General features: G+C 49.4%; 1 protein-coding gene across 2 annotated transcripts in view; it reads right to left on the bottom strand.

The window, feature by feature from the left end:
• Positions 1-4868: 4868 nt before the first annotated feature.
• The window catches only part of SCARA5 (scavenger receptor class A member 5), a 70518-nt gene continuing 58458 nt past the window's right edge, over positions 4869-16928 (bottom strand). The window contains exons 9-10 of one of the 2 annotated variants that reach the window (XM_007666725.3): positions 8685-8882; positions 4869-5066 (exon numbers count right to left, since the gene is read on the bottom strand). In XM_007666725.3, coding sequence (XP_007664915.1) covers positions 4930-5066; positions 8685-8882 — 335 coding nt within the window. In that variant the 3' untranslated portion in view covers positions 4869-4929. The remainder of the gene's footprint in view (positions 5067-8684; positions 8883-16928) is intronic. The other variant, XM_001507041.4, reaches the window with a different exon arrangement.

Here is a 16928-nt window from a genome sequence, read left to right as displayed (position 1 = left end):
AAAAATTGAATTCTACCAATATTTTCAAACCAATGTTAATTTTGCCCTCTGCCAACCTCCATCCCAAGATGCCCTGTTTTACTTTTTCTTTGCTGCAGATTTGCTTTCTGTTCCAAGACACCTAGTCAGCCTTGTTGAGAGATTCAGGGTCTCATCTTGTTTCCTCTTTCTCCAATCTACCTTCCCAAGATCCCTGATCTTTCATCTCTGCGAGGCCACATCATGCTTTGCATTGTGATCCCCAGTGTCATTTTCACCCTTAATTGTGGTAACACAAATATAGGGGAGTGAGCAGGGGAAGATGAGGGGTGATGGTGGAGGCAGCATGGGAAACACATGAGAAAGTCATTTAGGAGCATTAAAAGGAACCATTCTGGGAAGTCAGGGGGATTTGCCAACAAGAAATTGCCCTTGAGAGCAGCAAGAGCCAGAGTCAAATGGTCAGAGGGAACCTGAGCTAACAGTTCTGACCAAGTGAAGAGGCCACCCAAGGAGTCATGAGAAGATACTGGGTGGACCAGAGTGGACAAGTCACACAGTTCCGGCCGGCAGTCCCCTGAGTCCTATTTCCAAAGTTTGAGGTTTGCAGAACATGGAATGACAGAACATTCATCAGATAAACTCGAGGTCTGCTTCAGAAAAAAAAAAACCCAGAACACACAAAGAGGGCTTCCAGAGTAACTTATGGGGACTTTGGGGGTGCTGCCCCTCTCCTTGCTCCACCACCTTTTCCAACTTTCCTTGTGCTTCTTCTCCTCTTCCCTATCAGCTTCTTTCTACTGAGTCACCAACCAGTGGAAGGACACATCAGCACCATAATTTGGTAGATCTATGCTCCTCCTTTATAAAAACATCTTGCTTTTGTCAGAGACAGATACTTGCTTTTAGCCTAGTAATGAAAACCCAGATGAGATGTTGAGACAGATGCACTTTTAATCAATTGCATCTGTTTGCTTTTCATTGGCTAGTGGAATTCACATTCCCCAGCTAACAGCTTCCCCAGTGACCTGCTTCTCACCCTGATATCTCCAATGAAGTCACTGTATCTTCAATTTTTCATTTGTTTTCCTAGATTGATCATTTACATTTCCAGTATAACTTTGTGTTATAATATCCTTGCCCTGGTCCTGAGGACTTCATTAGTCTCTAAAATGAAGGCTCACGCTCCCTGAAAAGCAACTCCAAAATCTCTTTGGTTCTGTCGGAAATGATCTGGCTGTTGTAGAAACCACTGAGTCTGTTAAGCCTCTGAGCCCTTTGGTGGCAGACACAGGACAGGGCAAGATGGATCCTGGGAAGTGAAACCTAGTTTGTCATTCCTGAGAGGGCCAGATGAGCAAACCTGACCAAGGCTCCCTTGCTGTGACTGAACAGGCCTGGCCCAAGGGTCCTTGTAGAAATAACCAAATCCCTGCAAGCTGGAGTTAAGCCAACTGAGCATGTGTGTGTCCATGGAGGTACTTCTCTGCTCAGTTTACCGGCGTCTTTGACTCAGACCTCTGCAAACCACACCCATGCCCAGTGGAAATTGGTCTAAAAATCCCCAGATCCATGGCAAATCCAAACCCATCTGGAACAAATCCTTATGAGGGAGACCTTTCCTCTGAGAATGGCTAAGTCAATGCAGATGTTTTGAGAAGCAAGCAGGTAGGATTCAAACCGACACAGGGACTGCTTCAGAATCGCAACTGTAAATCCAGTCTAGAAATCCCAATCCAGTCTGGACACATCCATATTTCTCCCCAATGTTTTCATGTTGATCACAAGTAGGTGACTCTTTCCATCCCTAACTCTTCCCCGTATCTTATTAGTTTATCATCTTATTTCTCCAATGACTATGCCCCATCCTTGCAGTGTTCACTTGAGTCAGTTAGGATTGGGGTGTTAAAGTAGCTGAGTGTTGAAAAAGCCTCTTCTCTAATTTTTTTCTCTCTCTCCCCTAATGTTTCCATTGACTTTTCTGTCTCCCTCCCCCATTGGGTGAAATCTGCACTGGGTTCCCTTACATCAACCAGAGTAAGCGTTGGAGGTTGAAGAGTTAAAGCATGCACAAGAGGGAAAGACTATCTGCCCTGGGTTCTTCTCCACTGCCTGTATCACTGCCGATGCTATACGGATCACTGTTGCCATATCACTTGTGGTATGTATCACTGCAGCTGCTGCTGCTGCAGGAAAAGGTGGCACTGATGAGGAGCCACTGCTCCCTCCCTTCGTCTCATCTCCTTGCCCAAGCACGTGTGTATCCTCTCGCTTACCTCTCTCTCTTGCCCACCCCATCATCCTGCTTCTTTCACCTCCAGCAGCGTTCAGTGTGGCCACTGTTTTATACAGGGTTAGGGCCAGAGCCAACATCTGGACTGCAAACATGCCGCAGCCTCCAAGTGAGCAAGGAGCTGAGCCGACAGTGCTCTCTTTGGGCGCGCTGGTCACCCCAATGCTCGATTTCTGCTGGCTGCTTCTCCCTGCAATCCAGGGAGCTCAAGACCCCCCAGTTCTACAACCCCTCTGGCTGCCTGCTGATCAACTGGAGGGCCATTCCCCTGGGCAAATGGAGTCCTGCCCTGAACAAAAGTCTACCAACCAGATACCCCGGGAAGAGTCTTGAGAAGCAGCGTGGCTCAGTGGAAAGAGCACGGGCTTTGGAGTCAGAGGTCATGGGTTCGAATCCTGGCTCGGTCACTTGTCAGCTGTGTGACTTTGGGCAAGTCACTTAACTTCTCGGTGCCTCAGTTACCTCATCTGTAAAATGGGGATGCAGACTGTGAGCCCCACGTGGGACAACCTGATTCCCGTGTCTACCCCAGCGCTTAAAACAGTGCTCGGCACATAGTAAGCGCTTAACAAATACCAACATTATTATATTTTACCTGTGCTCACCTCTGTACCACCTGAGGGCTTTGGTGAAGTGAGAGCGGGAAATGAACTGAAAGTGGAAGGGACTGCTGAGCATTTTGATCTCAAATCAATAAAACAGAAATGATGGGAAAACACTAAGCAAACAGCTTCAGGTGTATTTACCCCAACAGCTTGGGCATTATTGTGACATTACAGAAGCACTGATCCGAGGCCCAGAGGGAAACTCGGAATTTGCTTAGTCCCTTCTCCTTCCTCCGGGCAGACTAAGCCTCACCAGGCACCCGATTCACACCGGACACTAAGCCCAGCAAGTTGCCATTGTTTTTACGAGATGTTCTTCCCCTTGGCTCTATTTATTGCCATTGTTCTTGTCTGTCCGTCTCCCCCGATTAGACTGTAAGCCCGTCAAACGGCAGGGACTGTCTCTATCTGTTGCCGACTTGTTCATCCCAAGCGCTTAGTACAGTGCTCTGCACATAGTAAGTGCTCAATAAATACTATTGAATGAATGAATGAATGAGGTGGAAACTGGTCTCCTCGACCATCTGCCCAATTCCCTACTGACAAAAGACCCTGGCCTCACTTAAGACCCAGGAACCGTCAAGAAATTTCATGAACAATGAGCCTCTCATTCAGATGGTCACACTGGGGCCCGCTCTAACCAGTGTGTCTCCACCAACTATGAGCCCCAGTTGTCCTGCCTGGATGCTTTCCTTACATTTCTGGGCCCGCTGAGCACAGCTGGAACATTTTATCTTGGGAAGCAGCGTTGCTCAGTGGAAAGAGCCTGGGCTTCGGAGTCAGAGGTCATGGGTTCGACTCCCAGCTCTGCCACTTGTCAGCTGTGTTGACTGTGGGCAAGTCACTTAACTTCTCTGTGCCTCAGTTACCTCATCTGTAAAATGGGGATTAACTGTGAGCCTCACCTGGGACAACCTGATTACCCTGTATCTACCCCAGCGCTGAGAACAGTGCCCTGCACATAGTAAGTGCTTAACAAATACCAACATTATTATTTTATCTGCCCAGCAAGATATCTGAGAAAGTAGCTTGGTGCTACCTTGTTTGCCGAACTCCACAAGGCAGGATGGGCTGAGTTTGGGCTGAGGACCAGAGGGCATGGTCTCACATTCAGAGGAGTGCAGCCTTGGCTTCTGGACCCCAGAATTTCTGGGGTGAGCTGCATGAGTTCGTTGGTTACTACTTGAGGCTGGATCATGCCTATTCTCTCCAATGCAGCAAACAACATGCAGGGTCCAGCTGTGGTATTTTGGACAAGACAGGATTGCAGTAATCTCTCAGCAAGTGGAGAGCTAATGAGTGGCCTGTGAAAATTCCTCAGGGCCATTGCTTTCCTCCCTTCCTTCTGCAGGCCACCTCTGGGCCATTTTACTCCTCGCGAGGATCTCCACCAGTGTCCAAGAGCCGAGAAGAGATGAAATTTAAACCAGTTAACTTAACCATTACAATATTAGCAAATGTTATATGAGTCTGAGGGGCACAGAGAGGTGAGAGTTGAAGTTATTGGCATAAAATGAGTTTTTGGGTTATCTGTAGATTTCAGTTATCTGTGCTACTTTGGTTTCCCCCACTGATGCTAAGTTTCAGGAGTTGGTTATAAAATTTCATATCATCAGTCTCCGGAATCAGAAATGGGGGTGGAGGGAGAGAGGGAATGAGAGTGAGAGAAGGGGATGGGGGAGGAATGAGAAATAGAAAGAAAGAGGGAGAGAACAAGATATGTATTCTAGCACTGGTTAAAAGTACCTAGTTAGGAAGGTGAGATCAATGATCCAGGGCCCTCTGCATCAAAGGGAAGCACAGAAGGCAGGAGATTTCAGTAGATCCTAGAGACCCAATCTCAAGCGGATGCCTAGCGGGAAAGTGATAGCCCATTGGCAGCGTGGGGGTTTGGGAGGACAGTGCAGAGACTGATGACACTCAGCGAGCTTGGTCAGTATCTCACCAGGCACAGGGCCCGAACCCCACAACACCAACAACGGAAACCAAGGGAGGAGGCTACACTGCTTCGTTGGACATCTTGTGTTCACGCCAGCAGGCCCTGACCCCAGCTCAGTGCCTGTTACACGTCACCCCGGCGTCCTCCGCGTGCCCGCAGTTCGTCTTCCCCCAGCTGGAGAAACTGCACTGGAGGATGGTATCTTCTGTTCCCTTGCAGGCAACATCGTCCATCCAGATCCTCCCAGTGCCTGGGGAAACACATCAACGAGGCCCTCTTAGTAGCGCTTGGCTGGTGAGCTGACAATGGAAAGGGGGACTAAGGGAGGGGAAGTTGTTGGGGAACCTCTGTCTCACCAGGATATCAGAGGCTTGCCCTCTCCCATCTCCTTAGGCCTCTCAAGCCTCGTGCCTCAAAACCACTCTTGCTGTAAATAGTTGTGTGTTTGTCTCTCCTGTAAGCATGTAAGCTCCCTGTGGGTAGAGAATGGATCACTTTTGTAATCTGCATTTCCCAAGCACTTAGCACAGTGCTCTGCTCCAAGTGGATACTCAGTATTATTCCTATTAGGATTAGACTGTATTAAAGGAAGCAAAGTGGCCTAGTGGATAAAGCCCGGGCCTGGGAGTCAGAAGGACCTAGGTTCTAGTCTCCACTCTGCCACTTGTCTGCTGTGTGACCTTGGGCAAGTCACTTAACTTTTCTGTTCCTCATTTCCTCATCTGTAAAATGGGAATTAAAACTGTGAGACCCATGTGGAACAGGGACTGTGTATAATTCATTTATCTTGTATCTACCCTAATGCTTAGTACAGTGCTTGGCATATAGTAAGCACTTAACAAATGTCATAAAAAGTGGGATCCTAGGTGGGTCCCAGTTACCTCTATGGTCTAAACCTGCCCTGGGGGCCCTGGGCCTGGACTTTCTCAATGGGGAGAACCTCTGCAAGGCCAATTTGGGGATCATCTCAGGGCTCAGGATTTGGAAGGCATTGGCTGTCCCAGAATCTGTGGGTCTAGAGAGAGGCCCCCAAAGGCCTATGTACCCAAAAAGGCTGCATACTTGCAAACTGGGTAGCAGAGTGGTCCATCTGACTTGGACAAAGCAGGCATCCCCTGACTGCCTCTACCAGATGGGGCCCACGGTCCTCCCTTTGTGGGCAACACTTCTCAGACTAAGTAGCGTAGCTTAGTGGATAGAGCATGGGCTTGGGAATCAGAAGGACCTGGGTTCTAATCCTGGCTCTGCCACCTGTCTGCTGTGTGACCTTAGGCAGTTCACTTAACTTCTCTGGGCCTCAGTTATCTCATCTGTAAAATGGGGATTAAGACTGTGAGTCCATGTGGGACTATGTCCAATCTGATTAGTTTATATCCACCACAGTGCTTAGTACAGTGCCTGGAACATAGTAAGTGCTTAAAAAATACCATGAAAACAGGGCTAAGGAAGCTTTACCCTTGGTTCAATGAAGGGTAGCCAGGCCCTGACTATGAAAGAGATGGAGTAGCTTTTCAAGGCTGAGGCATGTTCAGAGAAAGATGGAGCTGTAGTTATTCTCGTTCTCCAACTCTAGGACAGGTTCTCTTGAAAGAAGGATGGAAGCCAGGCTGTGGAGGGGTTGGGGCTGGGAGAGGGGGACGGTGGGGACACTACTCCTAAACTCTGGTTTAACAGAGTTAGGGGATCATTAACATCCAGCCAGATGGCCAGAGGCCTGGGCTCCCTAGCTCTGTGCCACCACCCCCAACCCGCGCTAATTAGCCTTGACTTCAGCATCTGGTGGGGTGTCATGGGCTTTGCGGACAATCTGGGGGGAAGATGGAAGGCCCCATAGAACAACTGAAGTGTTGGGTAGCCACATCTGTGCACGCGAGATGTAGGAGAGCGTGCAGCTGACCTCTCACCTTCTTGCTTGGTGGAAGGGGGATGGGGTCGGTTGGGGGATGCTTCTCCCCATTTGCCTAGGTACACATTTTCTACCTAGCTTTATCTTCCACTCTAGACAGATACTGTTAAATCCCAGGCAGGCATTCCTCTGACAGAAAGTTAGCCCATTTCCCTGGAACTAAAGGACTCGGCCCCAGGACTCCTGATCCAGCCCCATTGTGTGTGGGAGGGAGGGTGTCTGACCAGTGGCTGCTTGTACTCTTCAAGAAGCTCTTCCCTGCCTCCCTTGGCAATCTGTTTCAGCGTTTAAGCCGAGGCTCTTAGCTGGTAGCGTGGCCCTAATTGTGCAGCCTTAGCAGCTCTTTCTGGCCTTCATGTCCCCGAAGAAGCCTCAAAAGCCAGGGAGAGTAAGGGTTATTATGATCAGAGCCTGGATGGTCCACAAGCCACTTGGAGCACTGTCTATGTGTCTGCACACACAGACATGGAAATAGTTGAGGAGGAAGAGGGGTGAGCAAGTTGGACAAGCTATGTTACTTGGTGAACAATGGTAATAATAATAACCGTGATATTTGTTAAGCTCTTACTATGTGCCAAAAACTGTTCTAAGCAATGGGGTAGATAGAAATAAATCAGATTGGCCACAGTTCCTGTCCCACATGGGGCTCACAATCTTAATCCCCATTTTACAGATGAGAAGTTAAGTGATTTGCCCAAGACCACACAGCAGACGTGGCAGAGCCGGGATTAGGACCCAGGTCCTTCTGTCTCCTAGGCCCGTGCTCTAGCCACGCTGCTTCTCGGGCACACCGAACACTTCCTACAGGGGCTGGACCTTGAGTAAAGAGGAGAGGGATGTAGAGTGGTGAAATGGAGCAGAGAGGCTGGGGAAAGATTCAAAGCTAGAAGTGGATGGTGGTTTATGGGCTTGGCTGCAGTCGGGGAAGAGGAAGGAGCGGGCAGAGAACTTGAATACTGCGGTTAGAAATTTGGGTTTGACTGTAAGGCAATGAGGAGATCCTGGAGGGGAGGGCTCTGGGTAGTGAAGTAGTAGGGTTGATGTGGTGGGTGCAGAGACTGGAAAGGCTGGGAAATTGTAAGATGATTTGGAGTGGGAAGAGGTTGGAAGCTGGAAGGCCAACAAGAAAGAGGAATTCAATGGTGGGGATTTGCTTTTTTAATGGGTGCATTCCTTTTCGCTAAAATGAAGTCCTTGTGGTGAATGAAATCAGAGCAGTGAAAAGTGACAGTGTGTGGGCTTGACTGTCTCTGGGGAAGGCCATCCCACAGCCTTCTGGGGACTCTGCCTGGATGCTGCCAGCCTCTTCCAGCTCATCTCACCAAACTGTCATCTCTAATGAATGTGAGAGAGAGCCGAGGGGAAGGGCCACAGCAGAGATGGTGCGGCAGTGCCCGGCAAGGGAGAGGGAAGGTCAGCCTGTGGTCCCAGTCCCACAATCCACTCCCTGACCCGCTCCTGCCAACAGCTCTTAGCCCTTTCCCAGGCTTCTCTTCAGCCTGGAGGAGGAGGCTCTAGGCTGGTGGCTGCAGCCACGACCTCAGCTGCCACGGGAAGGGGAGAGTAGGGATTGGACACACCGCCGGCATCAAAGTCTAATGGGGAAGGAATCAGGTATCGAATCCCTGTTTTACAGAGGAGGAAACGGAGGCAAAGAGAAGTGATTGCCAAAAGTCACACAGCCAGGATTAGGATCCAGGCCTTCAGACTCCCCAACCTGGGGTCTTCCCACTAGGCCACGGTTTCGTTGTCACACTGGGAGGGTGGGAACAGGGTCTCAGGCTTCAGGGTGTCTGAACACCGACTCCTGGAGGAGTCTGACAAGGGACATCTAGAGGATAACCTTTGGCTGGTCGGTAGCCAAGAAAGGACTGGGGAGGGGGAGAAGAGAGTTTTCTTGTATTGGATGCCAGCTGTTAGTCCTACCCTAACCCTCTTCACCTTGGCCCTGTGCCAGCTTACCTTGTCCGAACTTGGCGGTCCTGTACACCTCCTCCACCCCGCGGTAGCCCAGCATCCGGCAGACCACATCCCCGTCCTTCTTGTCCCAGCCGTCATCACACACCGTCCCCCAGCGCCGATCATGCAAAACCTCCACGCGCCCTTCGTGGGGCCCAGAGCCGTTCACCAGCCGGATCGTCACGTCTGCCACCCCAGCTGCTAGGAAGAGAAAACACAGCCGTGAGTCTGTGAGAGTAGATAACCCAGCGCAGCCCAGCCCACAACCTCCATGGCCTGGGGGGATCGCGTGTCCCAATCCAACTGTCAGAGGCCAAATAGGCTAGGGGAATATGGCACTCCATCTCATCCTCCAGGGTCTTTGCCAATTCAGCCCAAGCAGACAGTGAACCAGCCAGGAAATGGACGGGAAATAGTGAATAAAATCCCTTCTGGATCATGGGGAGACCAGCTAGCCTTGAGTTGGATTACCTGAGCCTGTACTCCCTTTCTTCCTGCCCACCTACACTGGGCCCATCTCTGCTGTCCATGCCCCTCCTGGAGAGGACGCCTAAAGGGGAAAGGGGGGACTGATCCTGGGTCTCGACAGTAGAGTCAACTAGGAGATGGAGCTGAAACCAGTGTCCAAGGGAAGCTTGGTGCTTTCCACTGAATGGAGAGCTGTCTGAATCTCTCTCCCCTGCCTCTAAAAGAGGGAAGGGTCAGGAATGTGTCTGTTCGTTGTTATATTGTACTCTCCCAAGCACTCAGTACAGTGCTCTGCACACAGTAAACGCTCAGTAAATACAACTGAATGAATGAATGAATGTCTGAGGTAAGACTGCTCTGTTCCTGGGATGCTGGTGGGGTGGCCTTCCCTGTCTGGTCTGGACTCCAATCTGACAGGGCCATGTGGCTGTGTGATCTTGGGTAAGTCACTTAATGTCTCGGTGCCTCAGTTTTCTCATCTGTAAAATGGGGATTAAGACTGTGAGTGCCATGTGGGATATGGACTGTGTTCAACCTGATGAGCTTGTATCTAATCCCAGCATTTAGTACAGTGACTGGCACATAGTAACAAACACTATTCAAAAACAAAACACAAAACAAAAACAGCTGGGGAAATACACATGGGTTCAAACAGGATTCTCTCTGTGGCCTGGGAAGACCTCGGGTCTTAACAGGAAGCTCGGGTTTCTTTGGGTAGAAGGTTTACGTCAGGGTTTTTCCCAGCCGTTCCTGTCCCAAAGCCCAGTCTTCCCAGGGCACAGATAGAAACCTGTTTGAGCCCAGCCTCCTTAGACCCCCTCTAGTTCCAGAGCATCACTTCCAGGGACCACCCTCATGGCAGGAGGTGGAGTGGGTTGGTCACAGAAACAACCCCACCCTGGAAGTGTTAGGCCTGACCCCTTAAGGACCCAAATACAGCCCTGGATTTGAGCTATTTTGCTCAAGACCATGATGAATGTGTGCAAAGAACCTGGATCTCGACGTCTCCCTGGCTCCTGTGCAACCGTTGCCCCATGCAGTCTTACAGAGGGGCTGGTACTAGCCTATAGTTAGTGAGGGCATATATAAATGCCTTATTTAAATTCCTCCTTGCAAATGAGAAACAGTGGGGTCTGAAACGGATAGCAGCATGTTTCTCTGTTGTCACGTGGCCTGAGGGCAGGGTGAGTGAGCGGAGTGGGTATTGGGATGAGGGGGAGCAGGCTGCAGAGTCCCAGTCTCCAAAAATCTCCAATGCTCCACCCTGGCTTAAGGCACTCTGGCAGACAGTGTCATCTGGTCAGGATGCCAGCCCAAGGGGCTTGCATTTTCTTCAACCTCCTGACCCCGGAAATCTTCCGGTCTTTGGTCTCACATTTCCCATCAGTGAATGGGCAGAAAGGTGGTGAACACTGCTCTTTTAACCCTGTTCCAGCCTCCATCCAGAAGAGGTACTTTACTGTAATTTTCCTCTTCCTCATGTCTGGGGGTGGGAGGGAGGTCAACCTTTCATTGTGGGTGCCAGGTTGCAGAGGAGACAGGGATTTTAGAGAGGGGCCGGGCTTCGACAAGCTAATAGGCTAAGAGACCCATCATTTGTTGGATTTTTCAGCCTGGATAGGGAACTCTCAGGTCCGGTCAGAGGCCCGGCAGGAACAAGTCTGGACATCCGGCTCACCCAGCTGGGGGGCGGTGGCGTGGCCCCTTGTGGAGTGGGCACCATTGCTCACGACACATGGCGATCCAGTGAAACCACTGGAGGAAGCTGAAGCCTAGAGTCTAAAGATCTGAGGAAATCCAGCCAGGATTGGACCAGATCCATCGCTCCCAGGCTCCAGAAGCACTGCTCACCTTTCCCCTCCCACTCAGCTCACATCTGTCTACTTCTGCCCTGGCTTCATGCTGGGGGACCCATTGCTGGCCTGGGGTGGCAGTGCCGGACTCCAGAGCAGGTGCAGGGATGAGTCACCCCCAGAATCACCCCAGAAACGTGGCCACAGGTTTGGCAGGCTCCCCCTCAACCCAAAACTCACTCCACTCCTTCACCCTGCCCCCAGGCCACATGACAAGAGAGGAACGTGCTGTTGTCTGATTCAGACCCCACTGCTTCTCATGTGCAAGGAGGAATTTAAATAAGGCATTTCTATATGCTCTCACTAACTATAGGCCCACCTGTACCAGCCCCTGTTGTAAGGCTGCATGAAGCAATGGTTGCACAGGAGCCGGAGAGATGTCGAGACCCAGGTTCTAGGCCCAGGTCTGTCACTGGCCTTTTCTGTGATCTTGGACAAGTCACTTTACCTCTCTGGGCCTGGTTCCTCATCTGTACAGTGGGGATAAAATAGTTGTGAACTTCATATGGGCCAGGGACGGTGTCTGGTCTATTAACCTTAGATCTACCCCACTATTTAGAACATAGTAAGTGCTTGATACATGCCATTATTAGTTCTATTATTATAAAGCATTTGGTTTTTCTTTGCTGGGAGAAGTACTCAGCAGGGGTCAACCTTGGCTTTCATATTGTTTTAGGTGGCAACTCGGTCCTGGACTCCCCAAGACAGACAGAACACGTACGTACACCCCTCCCTCTATCTCATTTGCCCCTGACCCTCCTCCTTCAACTGGCCCATATCGATAGCCTAGTGAGAACCAAAGACTGTAGTAAGGAGGAACTGACTTTGGGGTCTCTGTGTATCTGTTTATCTTGGAAACCCTCCCCCATCCATTTCCTCTGTCCAGGGAGCTTCGCTTTAAGGCCAAAAGGAACACCAACCAATCCTTGCCTACAGCTGACATCTTCATGTTTACTCTTCCTGCCTCAAACACTTCCAAACCCCCGACAAACCAAACCAAACCAAAACAAGAGGATGAGATGGGGAAGGGCAGAACAGAAATAAACACACGTGGTTGGGAAAACAAGGGAATGATTTTCTGCAGCTGCAATGAGTACAGAGAGCCCGGGGACTGGGGTGGGAAGGAATCTGGCCCATCTGCCCATTAAGGAAGTTGAACTTTTCTCCTCTCATGAAGGACTCTCTCCAGCCTTGGACTGTCGGCAGTGGAAAGGTTTCTGTGGCGGGATGGCCCAGGATTGCTAGGAGCCTTGTCTAACTTGCAGCCTCATTGCTTCTCTTTCCCTGGCTACCCAGTAACAATAATAACCACGATGATGGATGATAATAACGATAACTGGGATATATGTTAGGCTGAGCTAAGTGCTGGGTAGATACAGTACTATCAGATTACAGTCCCTGCCCCACTTGAGGCTCACAGTTTAAGGGGGAGGGAGAACAGGTGTTTAATACCCATTTTACAATGAGGCATAAAGAAGTTAAGTGATTGGCCCCAGGTCACATACAGCAGGCAAGTTGCAGAATTGGGATTAGAACCCAGGTCCCTTGACTCTCAGACCTATGCTCTTTTGATCAGGTTAACTCAGAAAAACCAGGCCTTACAGGGGTTGGGCCAAAGGGATAGAGGAATTTCAAGGCAATGACTGAACTAGCCATTTTCTGGTCTGTGCTCAGGGTCTTTGAAGAGCCACTGACCTAGCTCTGGTCTTTGGGGAACAGGTCCCAACTAATCCCTCTGGGGTTCTGGCCGGAGGCCAGAAATGCTTCAGAAAAAAATCAAAGATACTCAGAGAGAATCAGTGGTGACAGCAAGTCAGAACTCCCGGTCTCTACGTTTACTGCTCCTGATATCAGTTAATCAGTCGATGGTATTTACTGAGCGCTTACTGTGAGCAGAGCACTGTACTAAGCACTTGGAAAAGTCCTATACAACAACAGAGTTGGTAGACGTGATCCCGACAGCCGAATATGCCAGGACTCCTCCTCTTCCTGACTCAGCCTTTTTCTCCCTCCCCCCGTCCTCGACCCCTTGGAATTGAAGGAAAAGGCTTCCACTCCCCATTTCTTTCCTGACCTGCCCAGTGATGTGCGTGAGGCTTTCCTCCTTGTATTCTGCCCAGACATGCCGATTGCCCACCATGCCCATGCCTGATGAGATATAAATCTTCAGGGACAAGCCCCCACCACTGCCATGGCCCAGGGCTCCTTTATATACCCTTGCCCTCCCTGTTCATGGGAGAAGTGTGCCCACAGATCTTTCCAAAGGAAAACAAGCTCGGTGATTCCCTTTAGGACTCAGACACACCTTAAGCTCTTGGGCGGTTGTCTGGGCTGCAGCACTTCTGGCAGCCTCTCGCTTCCAGGACCTCAAAGCCCTCTGTGAAGCACTACTCTCATCCTCACACCCTTGCGATCAGGAAGGAAGGGATAGGGATTCTTATACCCATGTAGATATGGGAAACTGAGGCACAGAGCAGCCACATGGCTTGTACCAGCTCTCCCAGTGAGTTGGGGGGCAGAGCCAGAAAAAAGACAGAGGTCTGCTAACTCCAGATCTCCATGACAGTCTCACCAGGCCTCCTCTCCCCACTCACAACCCCTGGGGGGCACAGTCTACTCTCCCCAACTTTCATCTTCTCTCTCTTTGATCTGCATTGTACAAACAGCCACCCAAAGAGGGCAGATAGCATGCTCCAGCCAACAAAGACCCACTCCAGTAAACAAGGGTTTAGCCACATCCCACCACAGCCTGTAACCCAGCACCGCTGTTCATCAGTGTCTCTGTGGCAACCTGGGCCTAGTCTTCCTATGCCAGTCAGGCTGGCGGCAGCAGCCGTGGACACCCTGGAGGGTCAGGAGCCTAGGAAACATAATTACTGTGCACTAACCCCACTCCCTTCTTTCTCACCATCAGCTTCTTGCTTACACCCTTCCTGCTACCTTCAACTCCCTCCCGCTACCTTCAACTCCCTCCCGCTACCTTCAACTCCCTCCCGCTACCTTCAACTCCCTCCCGCTTCACCTCCAACAGACCAGACCACTGCTTTCTCCATCTCTTCAGCCCTTCTGAAATCACATCTCTTTTTTTTATGGTATTTGTTAAGCAGTTACTATTTGCCAGGCACTGTTCTAAGTGTTGGGGTAGATAAAAGATAATCAGATTGGACACAATCCTTGTCCTACATGGGGCTCTCGGTCTTAATCCCCAATAATTGATCTCTTTCCTACTTAATAATAATAATAATAATAATGTTGGTATTTGTTAAGCGCTTACTATGTGCCGAGCACTGTTCTAAGCGCTGGGGTAGACACAGGGGAATCAGGTTGTCCCACGTGGGATTCACAGTCTTAATCCCCATTTTACAGATGAGGGAACTGAGGCACAGAGAAGTTAAGTGACTTGCCCACAGTCACACAGCCGACAAGTGGCAGAGCTGGGATTAGAACTCATGAGCCCTGACTCCAAAGCCCGTGCTCTTTCCACTGAGCCACGCTGCTTCTCACTTAGATTGTGAGCCCCATGCAGGACCTGATTGTCTCATATCTACATTATCTCATATCTACCCCAATGCTTAGTGCAGTGTTTGGCACATAGTAAGCGCTTAACAAATACCACAATTATCATTAATGTTATTGTGAAGAAAAACTGCTCTCCTGTTGCCTTGTCATTTCACTTTTGGCTGCCTTTCAGTAGGTTAACCAGAAGGGGCTGCTAAAGAACAGGACATGGCCTTTTCCACATCCCTCTGGATGTGTGTATTTGGGGGAAATCTTCCTCCTTTCTGGGATAATTTTTCATTCTTGTGTTTTCTTATTCAACATCTGTTACCTTATTCACACCAACTACCTTTCAAATGCCAGGTTCCTTTCCCTGGCTTTTCTACTGCTCGTGTATGAGGCCCAGAAGGTTAGACAGCACTAACCTCCTCTTCCTTCTAGCTGCCTAATATAAGTGAAAGGCAAATTCCAGAGTTCTGGCTCTTTCTTTTCCCCAAATCTGAGCAAAGGTTGAATTCTAAAAGAGGGAAGAAGGAGATGTGAGGGAGCAGCTCTGTACAGGTGAGAAACAACAGGAGGAGGAGAAAAAGAAGAAGAAAGTCTCCAGACATCTCCTAGGGTATATATCCACTTGATACACAGCTATCACCCCATCAGGATCTCTGAGGCCAAATGACTCCCTCCTCCTAGGGCAGACCATTAGTGCAACCTCTATCTTGAGGTTCCTCTCTCCTCCAAGAATCAGTACCTCAGGGTTTACTCTCCATTTTAGATACCCCAATTTAGTCCAGGGCTTCCGTCACTTGGGATCTCACACGATTCCAGTGGTGACTCTATACCTGCCTCGTAGGGAATCTGTTGATCTGACTACAATTCCCAGAAGCCTCTATGTGTTGGGCAGCCTGCTGACAACCACAAGTTTCCCACTGCACATTTTAGTCCTGGGACTCTAAGAGTCTTTCCCCCTCCCCAGGTCAGGTTGGGTCCAGTGGGTCAAAAGGAAAATGAGGGCAAGATCTGGGCCCTGCTTTCTTCAAACCTGGAACTTTAAGTTAGGGCCACTGTTCACCCCAGCCAGTGTTGGCCCTGGCAATCTGCTCAACCAAGTGTAACAATCACTTCATGTCACTGTGAAAGCTCAAACCCCAAACTTCAGAAGGGCTGAAGTCATTCACTCCTAGGACTGGCTCTTTCCACACCTGTTGTGCTTGGGACAATGCTTTGCGCACAGCCAGCGCTTAGTAAATACTATTACTCCTGCTCCTACTATCCAAATCCAAGGCAGGGTCAGCAGACCAAGGGTTGTCTGGTAGCTTTGATACTCTTGAGGACTTCCACCCTACTCTCCCACCTTCTGCCCTAAGGAAAGCCAGAGCTGGGCTGTGCTCTGCAGCATGGCTGGCTGAGAAAGTGGAGCTACAATGCTTTGCACACAGTAAGTGCTCAATAAATACGACTGAATGAACGAATGAATGGAGTGGGAGGAACTGCCAGTACCAGCCAAGGGAAGACTGGGGCAGGTGAAAAGTTGGAAGTGTAGCTCAGTTCGGAGGGATAAGAAAAACATAAACATCTTATCCGATAAGGGGAATCATTGGACTCCTTTGGATAGAAATTCCAACTGAAACAAAAATACTCTATAGGACTGTCGTAAAAAACACTAGGTGGGATGAGGAAAGTGATCAGGAAATATGAGATGATAAAGGGGAAGCTGTAAAAGCAGGATAGAGAGTCTTCAATCACCTTCAGACATGTTGGCTTTATACTTTTGGAGGAAGAGAAGTGGAGGCAAAGTTTCTGAATGGGATGAATTGGTTCTTTGGGAACAGCTAGTCCTAGAACCCACAAGAAAAATAGTAGGCTGGATTTAATTGTGAGTAATGGACAGAACCTGGTGCGGGGGTACATGTGGGAGATTCACTGCGCAACAGTGACCACAACTTGATCAATTTAAAATTTCTGGGAGAGGGATTGGAGAGGAGCTTGAAAAAAGAAGGCAGGAGGAGAAGTCGGCCAAAATAATCCCAACACATGAGAATTTAATTTTAGAAAAGGAAATTGGAAAAATGCAGTCCTTAAGAAAAACCTGAGAACAAAAAAATAAATGACCTACTCTTAGTTTGGAGATTGCTAAAATAATAATTGTGGTATTTGTTAAGCATTTACTGTACTAAGCACCGGGGTGGATACAAGCAAATAGGGTTGGACAAAGTCCATGGGGCTCACAATCTTAATCCCCATTTTACAGACAGGGGAAGTAAGGCACAGAGAAGTGAAGTGACTTGCCCAAGATCACCCAACAGACAAGTGGCAGACCCGGGATTAGAACCCAGGTCCTTCGGATTCCCACTAATGCTCTAATCCCTAGACAATACTGCTTCTCTCTGGAGGCCTCAGAACAAAATGTGTGCCTAAAAACCAAACTATT

The sequence above is a fragment of the Ornithorhynchus anatinus genome, chromosome 9, assembly GCF_004115215.2.
Source record: "Ornithorhynchus anatinus isolate Pmale09 chromosome 9, mOrnAna1.pri.v4, whole genome shotgun sequence".
NCBI classification, from domain to species: Eukaryota; Metazoa; Chordata; class Mammalia; order Monotremata; family Ornithorhynchidae; genus Ornithorhynchus; species Ornithorhynchus anatinus.
This window is presented reverse-complemented; position numbering and strand designations above follow the sequence as displayed.